Genomic DNA, 21,110 nt, shown 5'->3' on the forward strand with positions numbered 1-21,110 from the left:
ACGAGTAAGTATGGAAGTAAGGTACGCCTACTTAACTAATTAAATTAAATAATTTTAGATAACTATCTTAATGATATGTACCTTAATAAAATTTTAGAAACCTAATTCGTGATCGGTTATGTCATGTGGTTATCTACATTTACTGGATTTCTTTGTGGTTCCGTTTTCATTTTATAATATTTTAATATAAATAAATTCTATTTACAACAACTATTTATGTCTCGGGGATATATTGTTCTACGCAGTATGTATTTGTTGTAATTTTTAAAAGGCCCAACCAAAATATGACCTTTTTCCTCCCAAAAATTTAGTAATGGGAAAATTGGTACATTTTCTAAAAAATAGCGAGAACGAACGTGGTATTGTAAGGTTGACCACCCGTAGTGCTCGCTTCGACTTTTTAAATCACCACAACTACAGAGGTGGTCAAATTCCTCTTATGTCCACCTCTCCGGGTGTCCGTGTCCTCCCTGCGCGTAGATTAGCTTGCGTGGTACCTGGACGGTCCAAAATGAACCCCAACTTTACCCCAAAAGATATATCGTGCGTGAGCTCCGTAAACGAAAGAGACTTCTCGAATTGGAGAGACGAACTCGTCCCGAAGAATTACCCTCATTTTTGACTCTTGACAAGTAGAAAATTTATCTTAAGTTTCTGGGAGGGTAACAACTACGAGCTAATTAGAAAGAAGAAGAAAAAAACGCGTATTTTTTTCCATTTTCTCTATCTGACTTTTTTGGACCGTCTCAGGGCATCGAAAAAAAGGCGTCTTTTGGTTTTTTACGTTCGAAGATTTTGGGGGCAAAAATGGAGAGTTTCCGAATTCTCCATTTCAACAAATTTCCTTCTGTCAAGTAGTTAATAAATATAAATTATGACTTTCGTTCTTCGGGGGCTGCTGGGCGAAAACGCGCGTGATCCCGAATTAAGGGTAAACCTAATGAGTGTCGTTTCGAGATTATCCTCCAAGGCTCCCTTTGGCGTATTTCGCCTTATCGTGATAATGTTCCGAATTCCGTTTCGATGGTAGCTAGAGACCACTTTCCTGTTTTTTTTTTCAGTGAAAAAGAGGAAATTCTGAATGCACTGATAAGAAAATGATGTACTGGGTTAGGCTTAACGCGCTATATTTCTTTGATTGCGCTATCCTGTCTGCCCTAACTCCTTCATCATTGAAAAAATTCGTTCAAATTTACATTTCTTTTTATTTACTCCTTCCGTCAAACGTAATGTAGGTTATTAGTGTAACCAGAAGCGTATTATGATATTAGCTCGAAATTTATGCAAGGCGAAATACATCGTATTGTGACTTGTGATCAAATATGGTCTTTGTATTAGCATAAATAACTATAAGTATGACAAATAGCGTAGATTATCACCGAACTGATTTTCACAGTTATCGCGCAATCCAGGTTTCGTTCAGCACAAGGCCCCCCTAGTGTCTAAAATATGCCCAAATAGAAAAATACTAATGCCAAGGACGACTACTCAGTTCAGTCGCGAATCCAAGTTGAAGCTAGGCGGGTGGGTCAGTGTTGAAAATTGGTTCGGTTATAAAATTTGGCTTTGAAACAATAGGAAGTGTCATACTTATAGTTATAATGTTACTTATGGTATTAGTAAATATCCTTATGCAGCGTAATTTTTATATTTCACGACCTTTGGTACATTTTTAACCGTGATACGGAATGTTTTTTCGAAGCTTGTCGGAAAATATTTGCCCATTGAAAACATGCCTGAGAAGGACATTTTTCATTTGTATAACCTAAGTGGATACTTCACTCGTTAGATGTTTTAGTGATCAGATGTACAAATCGTAGGTAATCACGGGAAATAGCCAAATCACTGGAAATCACAGATAAATTGTGAGAAATCACCGAGAAATTACTTTACTTTAAATCACATATAAATCACTGGAAATCACAGATACTCACAGGAAATAACATAAATCAGTATAAATCAACGAATGATTTTCGAAAACCAGTAATCAGGTGTATACTAGATGGTTAACAAACTGTCTCTTTTCAGAGTTAATTTTCTTAAATATCAGTTACCTACCCTTAATTATACTACACGTTTTCGATATTATGAGACCATGCATCGTAGAAATCAGTTTAACCGAGATAAAAATATATTTATAAACAATCTTTCATTTTGAAATAATTATAAAGTGAAATTTCCCTCCCCTTATCACGAAATAGCAGCCCCCAGCCGCACCAAATCGCCGGAATTGTTTGCCTTGTACAAATCGCTCTATATTGAATCTGGGGGCCCCCTAAACAGCCCTCGTCACAAGCGACTCCGCCCCTCGCATTCGTGACAGAGTACAAAGAACCCGCATTTTTGGCTGAAATATTTCTCTGGTTGTTTGGTGGAAGAAAAAAGGAGTCTCCGGGGCGACGTGGTTGCGCGTTCACTTCCTATTCAATACATCACTGCCTATCGAATTAAGCTTCGACATGTATCCTCCTTTGGCTCAGCCGCCTGCACTCTATCGTGGCCGCAAATCGATAAAAATTAAAGGCCTTCCAACACACACACAGAGAGAGCTTTTAAAACAATTTACTCTCGGAACGATGGTCACTAACCGAACAAAATTGTTCCCGCCGCACCAGAGTAGTCTCAATTCGACTAAAAGGCGTGATTGGCCCCAGAAAGATTGAGATGGGTCATTTTCTCTCTTGGCAAAAGGTAGACGACACCCAGAACTATTTTTCTCTTACTCTTCGCTCGTATATACTCGGTACCCACCTCAAATCGTTAAACGCGTCAAAGGCTGTTAAATAACGTCCCGAGCTTTTTCTTAGCTTTAAGTTCTATAACCGAATCGTAGATTATAGGCTCGCGTCGACTATATCAAAAGGCGAGTGGAAGCATCCCCTCCCTTCAATTCTCCAAAACTCACGACTGAACTAGTTCACTCAGGGACTTTCGAGATTACACCAAGACATGGAAGATAGAAAAAAACTACGGAAAGACGGGCGGAGGGGGGCTGTATTGGTGGTGTAATATCTACGCCCCCTGTATTCCCTCCCCCCTCCGGAGCCAATCTATTTTTTGCTCGGCGTCCAGTCACGTCACGAATTGCTCACGATTGTCCTAAAATCGTTCCGATCCCAAGCTCCAGTCTCTCCTCTTCTTTTTTTAGCAGCATCGCCAGGATGGTTTTTTTTTACATACAGAGTTCACCCGGGGATTGTTTGTACTAGAATCACGTATGGTGTAGCCGCCTCCGCCGTATTGTACATAACTCTTCAACCGTTAGAGTGAGACTAGCAAATTATACATTGATGGATAGGAAATTTCATACCCTCAATAATAATTTGGTGATCTGGGCTTTAGAAGTTGGTTATTTTTGGGGTTTGGATGGCTTTTGTCTTGACATTTTTATTTCTGATAATTTATTTCAATTCGATTGAGAATTGTATTTGTAGTTAGGCCTTGACCTATTTTTACCGAAGTATATAGTTGCATCCATTTTTTTTTAATTTTAAATAATGTTTTTAGCCAATTCAGTGGAGCGCAAAGTACCAATTGAATATTAGTACGCACGTGCCATAAATCTACAAATATTTTATCCTTCAAAGATGCCACAGAACGGCACGCTAGTCTGGTAGCGATGCCTTTAAAATACAATATAAATGGTACATCAATTGATAATAAATATCAACATCGCTGTCGCTATATCAATTCGGGTTTTTGAGCTAGACATTGATTGTCCTTCATTAGGTCAATCGATAAGGGATATCAAGCCCTAATTATCCCTATTAACATTTCGGCACTTGGGTGCCCAGACGTTGTTCATTTGACAAATTCAGGATATTCTCGATATTCTCAACACATCGAGGGGATTGTGCCTGATCAAATGTCCCTGACATCTTGTTTCTAATTCCCCGGCTTTGGTGGCCAATACTTCCCGTTAGGCGAATTTATCGCTCTTCCCTGGCGTTTGGCAACGCACCTATCCCTCCCTAATAGAATACATTGTATCTTTCGTCTCGATTGGCGGGTGCCGCCACTTTTACGCGCTTTCCAAATAATCATTTCGGCCCGTTTGCGCGGGATCGAACGAATTTGAGCTTTTGACGTTTTTCTTATTGGCTTATTTTTAGATTTATGTTTTGTTGATATCGTTTTTGTCCGTTCGGGAGTTCGTGCCGCCTTTACGTCCGCTATCCAGGGTTTTGTAGCGGATATTAAGCGAATTGAATATTAACGTAAACGTTTTTTCCGTATAAGACCTTCTTCAGGACTTTCCAAGATATTAAACCTTCCTATACGTTACTGGGACACGCGGAGAGTGGCAGCCAGTGAGTTCCTTCTCGGATTTAGTCTTTCACCGTGGATGTTTCAGGAAAATATTTGTTACAAAAACGCCATAGCTTCAGTCTACAAAAATTTCCCCAGTACGCTAAAATATAAATGAAACTTTCCGATTTGAGTAAACTAATTTAGATCAATTCCAAATGAGTTTTATGAAAGCGAATAGATTTCCTACGAATTCCGTTGAATGAACGCTGTTGGCTCTTAACAAATAAAAAGGCCAAAGTCAACAGCCTTGCGCTTATGGACGGGCTGGTAGAATATCAACAGAAATGTAATCAGTCAGGATTTCTCGTATATAGTCTAGAAATGGGTATCGCTACTTCGAGGGCGGTATTCCCCCCCCCCCCCCCCCCACAAGCGAAGGCTCAACGCTTCTGTTTTTCTTCTCCCACTCCGGTTTGATGGAAAACAACCTATACTTTTTATCCTATTTGTCGAGATCTACGTTGTCGATATTTGCTAAACGGATAGAAAGAGAGCTAACAGAAAAAATATTCGACTTCCGCAGTCAACGAGGAATCCCTTAGAAAAAGCTTTCTTGGACCGGGAAAACGTTAATGTTATTATTCCCTTTTAATACTTTGGGGAAACGTTTCCAAAAGCGTATATAAGATCGATTTTGAACGAGCTAAGCACTTTTTCGGTTATATAGATGGTCGGATAATAACGCGGACTGTACCACCCACCGACGTTTTGACATTACCATCAACTAAGTTTTCAGAAGGAATATGACTATATTCGTACAAAACTCCGAAATCCGGGTCGTATTTTTGGCCATCACTTTTGTTTACTTTATTTTAATGGGCATTTAGACCTAAATGGAGGCTCGTATATAGGAGCGGGGAACGATTTTGAATACTTAGCTTTTCACTTGGAGATATTCGAGTTTTTCAAAATGTTGGTGCTTTCTTTACAAATTTGGGCGCTTTACGGAGGCGCTAGAATTTATTCCTTCGACTTTTATTTGCGGAACTACGTGTCTCTTTCATTTATTTTTATCCCTTATTACGTGTTGCTTTTGACTTTCTATACGCGGGAGAGTTTCGCTGATTTCAAATTTTACGCCTCCCAATTTTTCCTGTTTTTTTTCTCCGAGTCTGGTTGCTCGGAGTAATAAAATAAGAGCCTTTTTTAGTGGCAGAAAAATGAAGATTTTTTCTTCTCGGCCGTTTGCGCGAGAATTCTTGCGTATTGAAGAATGCTAGAAAATTTATTTCTTTTCGAGTAAAATATGCCTGGATTGAATTTCGGCGAAGCTTAACCTTTTAAAAGACTTTCGCGAGTATTGTTGAGATCCCAGAAACGAGATTAAAGAGTTATTTCTCGTAGGTTGCGATTGATTTATGGTCCTTTTTAAACTCGCTTCGAATTAACATTTTTTTTGGTAAAAATAGGTTTAAATTAATATCAGCGTGCGCGCTGATAACAAAATTTACTATTATTTTTTTTCGTATAGCTCAAGTGTACGTTTTCGTAACTAAATTAGCGTTTTCTTAGTTTAAAAAAAAATATATATTTTTTTGATATCTCGTTCCGTGGGATTTTTAGGAGCTATTAGGTGGTTTTTTTTTCGCCTGTTCTCGGTTTTTTGAGCAGGTTAAAAAGTGTAGCCCTATGACGTCATTTTACTCCAATTCTATCTTGACGAAAAAAACGAGTTGGAGTAAGAAGGGAGTAGTTAGAGGTTAAAGGTTATATATTTGTTTTGTTTTTAAGATGGCGACCGGTGGTGAGATCATCAATATAGGACTCATTTTTCTTATTTATTTAATAATAATAATAATAATTAGCTAGGCTAATACCCAAGACACCACCTTAGGCCTAAGTCATCAAGCAACTTTTAAAGTCATTAAATAGCATTTAACAATTGGATTTTCGTTATTAAAAGCTTGATATAATGTTAAGATGTTCAAAGCCCGTCATGTTTTCGTGAAACAAAATTTAAGCTAACGAATTTTCTATATAAGCTAGATTACTCCCTCTACACCTCCTTTCGAGGAGGTGTAAAAAGTGTAACGTTTGAGCTCTGGAACAAGCGAACAAAATTCGGGACAGGGTAAATCTTACCCCTAGAGCAGGCGAATAAAACGTTTTAGGGTAAAAAGTTTACACTTTTTGTGCTCGGACAGGCGAAAAAAACCACCTGTTAAAATTAGGGATCAACATTTATAAGTTACGCGATACGCTTTCTAAGCTCAAATAGTGTTTGCCAGGATACAAAGCTATAACAGTATAACTACAAAATTACTCGAATGCATTTATCAAAACTATCCCGTTCTGACAACGTTGGCTAAAAATCCTTTTAAAATCAAAATTACTGGTCTTTTAACCTTTCGGGGAAAAAATTGAAGGCGCTGATTTGCTGAAAAAGATTGAATCGTATATATACCGGAGAAAGGTAGAAAATAAAATTGAACAAAATTAATCTTGTAACGTACAACGCCATATACAGTAACAGGATATCAGATATTTGAAAAAGAGGCAGCGGATTAAGCGTCTAGAACATACGAGGCATATGTGATATTTAGCCGAAGAGTAGCATTATGGAACGAAGATTTCTGGAGAAGATCCATGCGCTGAATTTAAAGTAGCGTTTAAAATAAATTCCAAAGAAACTTTTTAATATCGTAGAGCCGCGACGGGCCTACGTTAGCAGCGCGCTCTGTCGGCTGATGGGAGGAATAATATTGTGTTTAATCGAGTCTCTCTCTCTTTATAATTCAAACCGCCAAGGCTTAAAAAGGAAAATATGTTATGCCTCGAACAGATTACGTAAAAAAAAAGAAAGACTACACCCATAAAAATATGATGATAGAGAAGCCATGCCTAGATTTTATATTTCGTTTATACTCTGAGGTGTATAAGATTGAAGACTTCGCTCTCTTTCCGATCTTACGTGGATATTAAATCGAAGTTGATGATCGGGTACAGTCAATGCTATTGGTGGGTTTATAAGGGCTATCCGGTAACTCGTGGTTTTTTTTTCGGTTTTAGGTGGTGGTTATGGGTAAGTAATTGAACGGTTTGTATTAAGGTTGTAATGCGCAAAATTGCGAGGACGTCCCATTTTATTCCCTCCAAATCTTTCTATGGCTTATATAATTGCTCAAAATGCGGGTTTAGTTTTTTAATTTAAACCTGTTGAAAATTTGATGTTGAAATAGGATGGGTTGCGTGTAATAGCTCTAGCTACAGGGTGTCTAGATCGGAGCGATTCTCGCCACAAAACACTACGAAACGTAGAATTTTCAAAAGTTATTGAATGAACGCTTGGTGAAATTTTGCAGAAAATTATGAATTTAGGTTTTTTACGCTTCACAAATTTAAAGAGAGTAGAAACTAAATTGAAAAATCGATTTTTATCACTCTTTCAGTGTCGTGGTTGAGGGGTGGGGGGCAGTTCACCCCGGGTGCCACCCGTAGATGTTAACGGTAATAGTGAGTGTAGGGAGCTGTTGGCTCGCGTGGCATGAAGGGCTTGCCTCCACCCTCCTACGCATTGTAACCCGGCCACCTGTTTAAAGGTATAAGTCGCTAGATGACTTGGGCCAAGGTATTAGCCTAGCTGATTATTATTATTTATTATTATTATTAGACTATGTAAAAGTTAAAAGGGGTAAGGAAGTGGTTAAAAATTTCGTACCAAGGGAAGGGTTTGAACACATAAACCTTTCTCCCTTGTCTATGCCACTGCGCAGGAATATGAAATTCATTGATGTATCACAAATATGTTCGTACTTTTATTTAAAATATAAAATTTTTTAGGAATAATTTTTTTACGAAACTTGGTGAAATTTGAAATGAAATTAAAGCCATAATTATCCCATTGATAATTAATGAAAATAATGTCCACAATTAAAATTTAAACTAGCTAAAAAGAAATAAATGATATAATGATGCCACGTACGCTGCGGATTACTGACATAATTAGATCCTTCTTCGTTAACAATACCAGTAAAAAATAATAACGAAGAAAATTCCGTAAAAATCAGTGATAATTTTGGCAACGGTCTAAATATAACGCGAATGTGGGTTAAAAACCTGAACCCATTATAATAATGAAGAAAGCCCAATTTCTTTATTTTTCGCGTGGCTTGGGAATTTTTGGGAGGGGTCCTAATAATATAACTCGATCGCCTCGTTGTTAAGAAGGGGAAATATTCGATTTTGTTCGGCCACTTCCCTGGTAACCTATTTGTCACGATTTTTCTTACAGAAGAGATATCTAATTAAAATTATTCCTAGATGCTTTTTTAAGGAATGGGTTTTTCTCTAGTACGCGCTCGAACGTCTTCCCCCAAAGAGAGCATCCTATTTAGACGTTATTGTTCTAGATTTAGCGGGAAGATAGATTGGCGTTTTGGCTGAACTAAATACTTTTAAACTGCGCCACGTCTAATGGAGCTTTTGCGAGTGATGTATCGAGGGCCGCGCCACCTTCCCCAAATTTATTTTTAAAGCGTTAACTATACGTTAGCCGTCGATTTTGACGCTCTCTTTGTATTTCAAACGCAAACATGACCAATATTAGCGTTAAGCCGAAAAGTACCGCGGTTCATTGTATGAAGATCACTGACCTGGTTTTCTCGTAAAGCCGATATTTTGTTGTACAAAAGGGATTAGCGGAAGTACCGGTGACATAATAATTCCGCCTGATAATATAATTGCGATCCCAAATCTTTAATAACTGGGACGTCACTATAGAACCAATATGAATTCTAATAATAAATACATCATTCAAGACGGAATAAACTTAATGGATTTATTTATATCTACATCAATCCTTTTTATATGGAAATTGTTTCTAAGCTAAATAAGTATCCTAAGATTGGTTATATTTGAATTATGTATATTTGCGCGCAATTTATATTTCACTCTACTTCGTTAATACTGCCAAAGCAAGAGGAGCCAGGTTCGATCCCAACTTCTGGCACTGGGGGAAAACTCGGAAACACTCCTTCCGCGTTGAGTTTGCCAGTTATCGTTTCACTTTTTAAAGGGGTTTTTCAGCGAGTTCTTCGGTTTCCCCTTTACATAAAAGGTTAACGGTAGTAAAAGGTGTAGGGAGCTGTTGGCTTGCATTGTAACCCGACCACCTGAATTCAAGGTATTAAAAGTCGCTTGATGACTTGGGCCTAAGACCACCTGAATTCAAAAGTCGCTTGATGATTTGGGCCTAAGGTTGTGCCTTGGGTATTAGATTAGCTGATTATAATTAATAAACACAGTTGAAGTTGACCCTTAGATTTAAAAATCCCTAAAAATTTGAGTTTTATAGCCCCGATATTTAACGCGCAAGAAATGATTTAAATTAATTTAGATAAAAATACATAAGTATGTATCATTTTCTAAATTCGTTTTATTGTTCTGTAGGAATAATGGTAATAAATGATTTAAATTAATTTAGATAAAAAGCCATTAGTAAAAATATATAAGGATATGACATATTCTAAGTTCGGTTTATTGTTCTGTAGGAACTATATTATCATGGTAATAAATGATTTAAATTAATTTAGATGAAAAGGCATTAGTAAAAATATATAAGGAAATGTCATATTTTAAATTCAGTTTATTGTTTTGTAGGAACTATATTATCATGGTAATAAATGATTTAAATTAATTTAGATAAAAATACATAAGGATGTGACATATTCTAAATTCGGTTTATTCTTCTGTAGGAATAATGGTAATAAATGATTTAAATTAATTTAGATAAAAAGCCATTAGTAAAAATATATAAGGATATGACATATTCTAAGTTCGGTTTATTGTTCTGTAGGAACTATATTATCATGGTAATAAATGATTTAAATTAATTTAGATGAAAAGGCATTAGTAAAAATATATAAGGAAATGTCATATTCTAAATTCGGTTTATTGTTTTGTAGGAACTATATTATCATGGTAATAAATGATTTAAATTAATTTATACAAAAAAGCCATTAGTGACAATATATCACGTGATTACATATATTCTAAATTGGGTTTTATTCAGCCAATAAAGATCCTCCCTCAATTAACTACCCATTAATTTAATTTGAGGAGGATGCGCGATGACTACGATAAGAAAAAATAGCGAACACTTGACGAATAATTAAGGATAGGATTCCTACAATCATAATCTCCGGAATTATCACGATTGTTCCGAGTTTGTCAGAATATAGCGCCTGATATTTCACGTCCTAATATTTCACTCCGCCTAATTACTCTCAGCGTTTACGGAGAACTGCTAAATGATGTTTTCTGCTTCATAAAATAATGATGAATATTAATTTAGCGAAACACAACGCTCGTTATTTCAACGTAGAGCCAATCTGATTCGAAAAGTCGAAGAATTTCCAACTCGGTATGACATCGTTTATAAACCAATGTCTTAAAAAACACTGTCGAATCGGAGAGATAATCTTATAAGAATGCCCGTCGCGTATCGCGTCGTCTTACGCGGCAATTTATTCCAATAGCCCACTGAGAAAGTAAATTAAGAAAAATCATTAAAAAATCATTTAGTACCCCTGGCCATGCCGATGCCTTCCAACAGGCAAGGGCCACTTTGCGTATTTTCGCAATTTAGGAGGATCCGAAGTTTTTCTTTTTCTTTAATCAACCTTAGCCGAGTGTCGAATGTAAAAAAAAAATATCTTGGCTTGTGTGTCTTCAGCATTCTGGCTCTCTCGCGTCGGACCTGTTTTCTATAGAAGCGATATACGCTTTAAGCCTCGGTTTTTGGTCTATTCGTTTAAAGGCAGGAAACGGGGATAGTCTGCGCCTAAAGGTGTTTCTCCTTTCATTTCGCGTGTACCTAGTCCCCGTACCCTCGCTAAACCTTCTCCTTATCTCCGGCTATAGCCACGGAGTCAGGTGGTTGTTGCTTTGGGTTGTATATATATATACTCCGGGCTAATGCACCCCTCTCACCCCACCCTATACCTTTTGCGCGTTTAATATCCAATCTAGGTAGTGAAGTTTCTTCTCTAAGACTCCGAAAAAAAAGAAATAAAAGTAATGGCTAAAAGACGTCCGAGTAAGCGGTAGTCGTTCGTGGTATTTCTAATCGTCTTTGCTTACTGCGCGCCGCTGTTTTAGGTATTTTACGCTTTCATTTATTATAAAGAAGATTTGTTTATTTCCATATTTTATTTTTAGCCGGCGTTTTTTGGACGAGCTTATTTGATAGTTATACGTATAATTTCGAGACTTTTTACTTTTAAAAGAATATAAATATTCTAAGCCGCATCGCGATGAATAGGCAGTGCCGTATTTCCGCCTAGGCCAACCTTGGCCGTGGCCTAGGTCCCATCCTTGGAAGGGGCCCTCCAGTGACCGTAATTACTGTATTCTATAATATCAATCGTAATTTATATTGGAGAAATTCCTAGGTAGAAGATTTGGATTTAAAATTACCAAAATTTCTGCCTGGCAGTTTACGGACGCAGCCTTAAATCGCAATGTTGCATAATTATCGCGTATTTAGTCGACGATTGTTAAGAGCTTTTATTTAGTAATATAACCGTAGAGCTCAGACTTCTACGCTGAATCAGGGAAATTCAGGCACAGTCTAGTTCCAGGGATAAGAGTAAATACAGCGCGTTAAAAGGGGGCCCAGACTCCTTATCTGCCTATGGGCCCAGGATCTCTAAGTCCGGCCCTGTGAATAGGGGACAACGTCGATAAATCACCGAGTAGCGTTTTTGAATATTTTTTTCCAGTTCGGAGGGAATTAGCGTAACCGCTTTTGTTTAATCAGGTCGCGTTGAAAAGCAATTTAATCCGCAAACGGCGTAGCATTCCATTCCTCGCCCAAATTGAGGATATATCCTAATTTCCACTCTCATTCGCTAATGGCAAAAGTCCTTGCCCCTGACATTCGGTTGCGGCGGCCGCCAACTTGTACGTATATGGCTTTATCGTTTTCGGAGATCTAAAACTAGTTTGACTTTTCGGTGAAAGGAGCTCGGAGATTGAACTCCTCCGAATGCGAACTTGCCAGCAATTCTAGGTAGAGCTATCAGAGCCGACTAACTTAGTACGATAATGCTTTTCGAAATTTTCCACGGCTCTTATCAACCCGTAAACGACAATCGGGGACTGTCTCCGAATTGTTTACATACCGACAAAAAAGTGAGAATGTCACAATTTTCACGTTTATTTCAAACTTCGGAAAGTGTGGCTAATTTGGCCAGATTAGGATTTATTTTTATGGCTCCGAATATGATAAGGCTTAAGAAATATATATCGTAAGCCTTTGTCGCGTAAAATAACGCGATCTTAAAGAAACACGCGATATTAGCACTCGACTTTCAAAGGAAACATTTTGATGGGGTTTGTTAAATCGTAACCAATCGTCCGAAAAGTTCTATATAACTTGGCAACGAAAAGATAGTAAACATCACAGGGCTACCGATTCAAACTTTGAAGTTTAAGATCAAAGATTTGTTTCGAGCGGGTACTTCCTCTTCGACTTCGAAACATTTGTGGTAAAACGCGTCTTAGCCGGAGGATATTAAAACGTTGAAGGAGGTACTAGAATCCCGAGACGTTCAATTAAAAAGAGCTCTTCAACATTTAAATTTCGAATAGATACGCTCAAAAATGCCAACCCAAATTTCCGAGAAACTTTTGGCCCGTCTTTTTTTTTCCGAACATCCTTTCTACCGGTAATAAAGGAGAAAATATATTTATTTTTAAAAGAATATTATTTTCCCATCTGATAAGAAAACTCATCCTCACGTCTGCGCGGCGCTATCATTATCAAAGAGACGGGGAGGGGAGGAAAGCGTTATATTCAATGAAGGAGAATAACTTATAACACGAATCCGGAGTAGAGTTTTCTGTTACCTCGAATAGTAAACAAAATCGCGTCCTGGGAAGATCCTCGTGAATCATCAGTTTTGTATCACAGAGATATTAAAGGTCGGAAAAGGCCACCTTACGAAAAATTCTTCATTTTTAGTCGGCGTAGTTGTAGAATTTAGGAAGACACGAGTACTTGGCAATTTATTCGAAGGCTGGGAAGAAAAAAGGGGGACTACTCGCGTCTACGGGTCTGGTCAAATCGTGCGCCGTTCGTGAACCGAGGCGTGATTATCGAAAAAACGGAATACGACCAAAGTCATGATGATAAAAATATTCGGCCCGAATCCTTTACGCAAGATTCCCAAAGAAGGAACGGTACCTCGTTGTACAACGCGCGCCCTTATATTACTCCCAGTCCGTCGTCCGCTCCTATTTCTTAGTCGGACGTAACCGGATATCCTCCCAGAAACTATGAACTCGGTATTTCGAAATTACGAGTTCATCTAAGCCGGCGCGTGTAGTCCTACTTCCACAGTTTTTTTTGTCGTATTTACTGCGCGTATAAAATGTACCGGCCACGGTTGGCCAGCTGAAAAAGTGTAAACTTTCGCTTTCGAAATCGAGCGAGCGTGAAAATCAGTGTCTTCCTTCTCTGATCTCCCCCTCTCTCTCTCGAACTTGATGATGAACTATAGACATTTCCCATTCGCCATTATCAAGGCCCCTTAACCCCCTTCGCCATTTCTAAAGGTCACGATAGATGTTCCAGGGTCATTCCTTGAAAGGCCCGATATCCTCCGACCCATCATCCCGCCCCCCACCTGGATTCTTTGGCGTCCCCTTCCCCTAACACACGACTAAGAAATTTTATTAGAGGATGGAATTATTATTACGTAAAAAAAATGGCTTTTCATTCTTTTGTTGCGTTTTTGAGTCGTTTATTGTAGACTTTTCAACGATTGGAGGGGGGGGGGAATCTAGGAAGCGTGTTCGTTACGCGTTCCGTGTCCCCCATCCCTCTTCGCCTCATCTGAAGTACGGGATTTCCATCTTGTCTTTAAAGAGGAGAAAAACAATCAACCCTTAAACTCGATTTGAAGCGAACCCTTTGCGAAAGTTTTCCGTTGGTCGAGTGAAAAAAGGAGTTAGTTAGTTCGTTGGCTGGCGCGATTTGTCTTCGAAAGCGATAGTCACGGGGTTAATGGTTTGTTGAGAATCGCTTATTACCGAGTACGCAACCCTTTTTGGCTCTTAAGTTCCCGGAATCTCAACGGCGGATAGACTCGAACCACTTATCAATTAGAACTGCGCCGCCTCTTAAAGGCCACGCACTAGGCCTACGGGCCCTTCTTCTTGTCCCCCGACTAAGACAGTACCAGTTTCCGAGCTAGGCGCGCGGTGCGACGTCGCAAACTCATATCGCAATGGCTGTCCCTAAGGCGTATGTTATTTAAGCTAAGAAGCGGCGATAGACGGCTAACTTGAAAAACGCCCGTCGCTTTTAATAACAGACCGTAATAAAGTTTGTCGGATAAGTCTTACCTTGCACTTGGACGTTTTGGGCGTCGTCGAGCTGACGTCAACGGCGTACACTTCCAATTCGTAAACTCTGGCACCGGTTTCTCTATCCAAAATGGCGGCCGTCGAAATAACTCCGCTTTGGCGGTTAATCGCGAACACGCGTTGTTGAGACGCGCCGTTCGACAGGACGCTGGTCAAGAAGTATTCGACCGATACCTGTTTCGAGTCACTGTCCGAGCTCAAGGACGACGGATAGGACGCGCGAACCGTTAAAACGCTCGTGCCCGCGGCTTCGTTCTCGAAAACCGAACCCGAGTATTCTGTGGCCGAAAAGATGGGACCATCCGATTTTTTAGACGCCCCGATGACCGTTATCTTGTTTCTGGATGACTTCCGTTGAGAAGGAACAGCCTCGTCCGTCGCTTGGATGGTTAGGTGGTAAATGACGGCCGGTTTTTCCACCGCCCGCGATAAGTACAACTCGCCCGACGTTCTGTCCAGTAGAAATAGGTCTCCTTGACCGTCTACCAGTTCGTACGTGACCATTCCGTTGGTATTTGCGTCGTTGTCAGTCGCTGATAGCGTCATAATGACGTGGGCCCTATCGGACCCTTCTGGTATCACTCCCGTATCCATAGATACGAAAGTTGGAGCGTTGTCGTTGATGTCCTCGACTATTATCGTTACCGTTTTGTCAGCCGAAAGTCGCGACGTTTCGGGGGAAGCTTGGTCTTCGGCTACGACTGTTAGTTTGTAACTGTCGCTGAATTCCCGGTCGATTTTGTTGGCCGTGAAGATGACGCCAGTGTCTTTCTTGATATCGAAATGTTGACCCGGAGGTTCCTGTTGCGAAATCCGATAGATAACTTTCCCATTTACTCCCGAATCTTTGTCTTCGGCCGTAACCGTGACAACCGGCGTATTAACCTGGATTCCTTCTTCAATTTGTCTGACTATGGCTACGTTGGGGAAAAGAGGAGGGTTGTCGTTGATGTCCACGACGCGAACGGTAAAAGGGATAGTCGAGGTTAATCTCGGGGCACCGCCATCGTGGGCGGTAACGTTCAGATAGAAAATACTTTGTTCCTCGTAATCCAGAGGTCGTACTAAATGCAGGACACCGGTCGTTGGATCTATCCTGAAGGTTTCTTTGATGTTTCCAGCCGCTATCGTGTATGACACCTCCCCATTTGAACCCAAGTCCGCGTCCGTTGCTGAAAAATTGAATATTCGGAAACCAACGGGGGTATTCTCAACTATTTCGGCTTCTTGCTTCGAGACCACAAATTTGGGATTGTTATCGTTTTCGTCCAATACGTTGATGGTAACCGAAGCCGTTGAAGTATGTCTGAGAATGGATGGTGAAGAACTTTCGCCGGTATCTCTCGCTTGAATAACCAGTTCGTAACTTTGCGTTCGTTCTCGGTCTAGGGTCTTCGTCAAAGTTATTTGTCCAGAAGAATCGTCAATTTCGAAGCGGCCCTCTTCGTTACCACCCGTGATCTTGTAAAGCACGTTGCCATTTAGACCATCGTCGACGTCAGTCGCGGTCACTCTAATGACTTGCGATCTCAAGGGTGCCCCTTCCGATATGGTAGTTCTGTACGGCGTTCGAACGAAAACTGGTGAATTGTCATTTACATCCGTTACGTAAACGATGACTTTCGCTTCGTCTCTTAGTCGAGTTAGTCCTCCATCTAGAACGATAGCTTCCATAACTATGTAGTCGTGGCCTGATATCTCCATCAACTTTTCCCGATCGAAATATTTCAAAGTTCTGATCAAGCCCGTTTTTGGATCGACTACGAAATCGTTCTGGTTAGTACTGATAGAGTAAGTCAACTCGGCGTTCCTTCCCTTGTCCTGGTCGTCCGCGGTTAGTTTCCCAACGTACGTATCAGGAGCTTCATTTTCCGCGATATAAAACGTGAACGTTTTGTTTTCGAATTGCGGGTGGTTGTCATTCTCATCAACGATGTGAATGACCACCGAAACTTCGGACACCCTGGGTTTAGTTCCGTTATCTTTGGCCATGATGGTTAGAGAATAATAGTCTCTAGTTTCCCTGTCCAGCGAGTTCTTAACGTAAATAAAGCCATCTGGGAAGATTCCAAATTTCGAGTCTTCATTTCCTTCGGTTATTTTGTAAGCTATTTTGCCATTTGGTCCCGTGTCGGCGTCAGCGGCAAGTACCGAAAAGAACCTTTCGTTCAAAGACGTCGATTCTAAAAGGGATGTTTCGTAGGAAAGGTGATCAAATATGGGCGTGTGATCGTTTACGTCTTGGACCGAGACTATGACGGTCTGTCTGGAAGACAGTGGTGGGCTTCCGGAATCTTTAGCTATCACCTCCACGTTGTACTCTTCCCCGGCTACGAGCTTCAATGGTTTATTCAGATAGATCATCCCTTTCTTTCTGTCGATTCTGAAGGACCCGACCGTGTTCTCGCCCAAACTGTACTCCACCACGCTATTGATGCCTTCATCTTTATCGAGAGCGGTGGATAGGAATACTTCGTGTCCTACTGGCCAATTTTCGAAAACGTTGACTCTTTCTCGCAAGCTGGAAAATTCGGGGGCGCAATCGTTAATGTCCCTGATTGTGATATTTACCGTGGTAACCGCGAAATGGCTTGGCCCGTACGCCACGATATTCAAAACTGAATTGGACTTGACTTCTCTGTCGACGGCTTTGGCAGTACTGATAACTCCCGACCTCTCGTCGATCTTGTACCATCCGAAGGAGTCTCCGTCGGCGATGGCGTATTTGACGCCAGTGGAACTGGAAGCCCTCGTTAAAGAGACCCTGCCAACTTCGCGCCCGACGTTGGGATCTCTGTTGGCCGGATCTTCTTCGACAACGAAAGCGTATCCTCTCATTTCGCCAAACTCGATTTGATTTTGTTTGGAATCGACCACGAAGACCAAAACCAGTGCGTTTTGCGAAACTTCCCTGTCTCCCGGATTCGAAGCGGCGACCAAAAGTTCGTATCTGGATTTCAGCGATCTGTTCAGTTGAACCCTGGTTCTTATGAGACCCGTTGATTCGTCAATTTCAAATTTACCATCAGCGCCGCTAACGATGTAGTAAGAAACAATGGCGTGTCTGCCTTCGTCCTTGTCGGTCGCCGTCACTTTGATAACTTCCAATCCGGGAGGAGAGTCCGGGTCGACTTTAGCCAAGTACTGTTTCGGATAAAATTCCGGAGCGTTGTCATTGACGTCGAGTACGTTCAGTTGAACGGTGGCTGTGGATGTAAGTGGTATTTGACCCTGATCCTTGGCCACCACCTTTATGTAATAAACCGATATCAACTCTCGATCCAGCCGTATTTTCGTCGTCAGCCTTCCGTACGTTGGATCCAGATAGAAAGTATTGGGGTATCGTATTTCCACTTCTTCGTGCAACGAATAAAGTAGGCTTCCGTTGGTTCCCAGGTCGTCATCGACGGCGGATACGACCGAAACCAGTGAATTCTGCGGCGCGTTTTCCGAAAGGGAGACGTTTATGTACACTTGCGAAAATACGGGCGGTTCGTCGTTTTCGTCTAATATTTGTATTTTTAAATAAGTGTACGTGTATTTTGGATTTGGGCCTCCGTCTCTTGCCGTTATTTTCAGCTCGACAAAGTCCTGAGTCTCTCTGTCCAAAGGCGCTACCGTCATGACCAGACCCGTATATAAGTCAATGTTGAACCATCTCCGATCGTTACCCGATACTATCGAATAGAATATATTGGAATTTATCCCAGTATCTTCGTCCGTCGCTGTGATACCAGCCACGTAAGTCCCCGAGGGTACCAGTTCGCTCAGAATAGCCGAGTATTCGTTCTTTTCGAAAACGGGTTCGTGATCGTTCACGTCGTTGACGTGGATGATCAGGAAAGAAGTCGAACTTCTGGGAGGCGTTCCTTTGTCTCTGGCCGTTATGGTCAAATTGTACTTGGAGATTTGCTCACGATCTAGGATACCGTTGACCCTGACGATGTCGAAGCTCCGAGTTGTTTCTAGTCGGAAATGATTGAGCTCGTTTCCACCTTGTATCTCTACGTACGTGTCGCCATTATCGCCTTCGTCGTAATCAATGACGCTCACCGCGGCCACCACGGACCCGTTTTGAGCGTTTTCGTCGACGGTGGCGTGCGTCGCCGTCGTTGGAAAGAACCGGAATCGAATTTTTGGATCGTGGTCGTTGGCGTCAACCAGATTGACTGTGACGTAAGCTCTGCCATCTTGTCTAGGCGATCCGTGATCTCTGGCGAAAACGGTAAAGACGCAACTTTTGGGACACTTATCTAAAGTCGGGCAATTTTGTTGACAACTCAGAGGCTCTAGCGTCGAGATGACTCCCGTTTGAGGATCAACTACGAATTGTACTTCGGTGTCGCTAAGAAAATAGCTAATTTTGGCGTTATCCCCTTCGTCGTTGTCGGTAGCTCTAACTTGTAAGACGCTAGTCCCCGGAGGAACGCTTTCGTTTAAACTAACCGAGTAGTCGCTGTGGTCGAAGATAGGTGGGTTGTCGTTGACGTCCAAAATCGTAATGTTGAGCTGCAGGTATCCCAATTGCGGAGGAACGCCTCCGTCTTGACCAGAAATGTTGAGTTGATAATGCGAGCGAGATTCCCTGTCGACTTTACCCGTCGTTTCCAAGTGCAAGTACGGTGTCTCTCCGGAAGGGTTCGTCGTCACTACCAATCGAAACTTGCCCTCTTCGTTGCCAGAAACCATCTTGTAGTCGGTAGTGATGTCGTTGACGCCCGCGTCCCCGTCCGTCGCCGTGTCCAATATCACTCGCGTCCCCACGTTCGCGCTCTCCGAAAAGGTGATGTTCAAACTAGGTTCGGGGAAAACCGGCGCGTTATCGTTGACGTCGACGATGACCACCCGAACTTCAATGGGATACGTCGGCTGAGAACTCAACACCACCAGGTCGAAACGGTCACTCCGTAAACGTTCGCGATCGATTTCGACCGCCGTCCTTATTTCGCCCGTCGTCCCGTTTAACGCGAACTCTTTGGGTTGGTCGTTGAATCGATACACGAAATTGGGTTTGGTCGGAATGGTCCCCACCAAGGTCCCAGCGGGTTTACCTTCTTCGATTTCGAACTGAATTCTCGTGTCCGCCTCCCGCGACTTCATTTGAATGCCGGACAGGGCCACCCCGGGGCCTTGACCCTGGGCGTACCTGACCAAGAACAGGGACAGCGCTAAGGGGACTAATTGAGCCGCTCCCAATCCCCGCTGTACCCTGAAGATCCCGATCGCCGAGATCATCGTCATCACTTTAGATTATAATCCCTTTACAATAATCCAAAGATTAATCTTCAACTCGATCGATCTAGTGACAATTTGTTAGTCATTTTGACAGTTCGAAAGCGCGTTACGCGAACCAATATTTTTTCTGTTTAATAGTAAAAATGAAGTATCACCTGTGAATGTATAGTCGAATTTAGCATATCGAAGAAATCGCGGCGGATCCGGCGCCACGATGCCGAAACCAGAATTCCGACCTTCCAACGATGAAGTCGACGCCTCCGTTGGATACGAGAGTCATCCTGCTATTTTTTCAATTCTTTTCACCAAATTATATTTCGACGGGGCGCGCGCGCTTCTTAAAGAGAGATAGAAACGCAATATCCAGCCGAGGTTAATCCTTTTTTTCGGCGATGCCTAGATCCGGACACACACGCGACGGTTTAACGAAAGAATGCAAATTTTCCAAATCGTAACGCGTCTTGTTTGGAAGCGCGGTATCACGCGTAACCTAACCCTGGCGCGACTTGGCTCGAGGAATCTGTTGCCGGGGCCTCAGCGCCGTTCAAACGCGAACCTGAAGTCGAACCTCTCGCGTCTCCTTCGACGACTTTACCTGCTTTGCATTTTGGCGAGCCCCGGGCCAAGACGAAAACTGGACCGACATGTCTCGCTAGACGAGGCTTCTTTTTTTGGCGGCCGCCGCTCTTTCTTCGGCGCGGTTCCTCTCACCCCTCTCTCCTGGATGGGACGATGAGACGCGAAAACTTTATTTTCTTCTGGTCCGTAGCTCCTCTTTTTTCGCGTTTCTGATCTTTCCGGGCGCGAAAGAGACGACTCGAACTGGGCCTAAACCCTTCTCCGAAAACGAATCCTCACCTTGGCAGTAGCGGAGAACAACTTTTCATACCTCGGAACCGGCGGCGTCGCGTAATTTTTTTCCCCGCGAATTCCTCGTATTTTTCGCCCGGGCCACTGAATCAAGCCGAGTCCGTTCCGATCTGTTTTTTTCTTCCACGCTGTCCTTCTCTGTCTTTCTCTGAACTCGCGTAGCAGCCAGCAGCCGCTCCTCGATAATCGCGTTTACCTTCGCTAGACCAAATTTTGCCAAAGTCGGGGGGTCACTACAGTCTTCCGCCGCAATGTGCTGGAAGTCGGATCGTGCTCCAGCGACCAGGAGAGATTCGCGACGGGGGGAAACGAAACTGGAAAGC

General features: G+C 41.8%; 2 protein-coding genes across 2 annotated transcripts in view; one reads left to right on the top strand and one right to left on the bottom strand.

Moving 5' to 3' along the window:
* Positions 1-21,110, top strand: part of sgl (UDP-glucose 6-dehydrogenase sgl) — a 93,608-nt gene that overhangs the window by 51,178 nt on the left and 21,320 nt on the right. The gene's annotated exons all lie outside the window — the stretch shown is intronic.
* Positions 14,097-19,923, bottom strand: LOC149935443 (cadherin-related tumor suppressor-like). The gene is made up of 2 exons (XM_090153580.1): positions 14,662-19,923; positions 14,097-14,174 (listed from the first exon to the last, which is right to left on the bottom strand). Exons 1-2 carry the CDS (start codon positions 19,921-19,923, stop codon positions 14,097-14,099), a joined length of 5,340 nt encoding a protein of 1,779 aa, XP_090009706.1.

Source organism: Leiobunum rupestre, chromosome 7 (genome assembly GCF_980474605.1).
Source record: "Leiobunum rupestre chromosome 7, qqLeiRupe1.1.hap1, whole genome shotgun sequence".
NCBI lineage: Eukaryota > Metazoa > Arthropoda > Arachnida > Opiliones > Sclerosomatidae > Leiobunum > Leiobunum rupestre.

Coding starts and splice junctions, on each gene's coding strand:
- LOC149935443 (XM_090153580.1), bottom strand. CDS start 19,923: ATGACGATGATCTCGGCGATCGGGATCTTCAGGGTACAGCGGGGATTG. Junction 14,175..14,661: donor CCAAAACGTCCAAGTGCAAG/GTAAGACTTATC, acceptor TCCTCTTTAAAG/ACAAGATGGAAATCCCGTAC.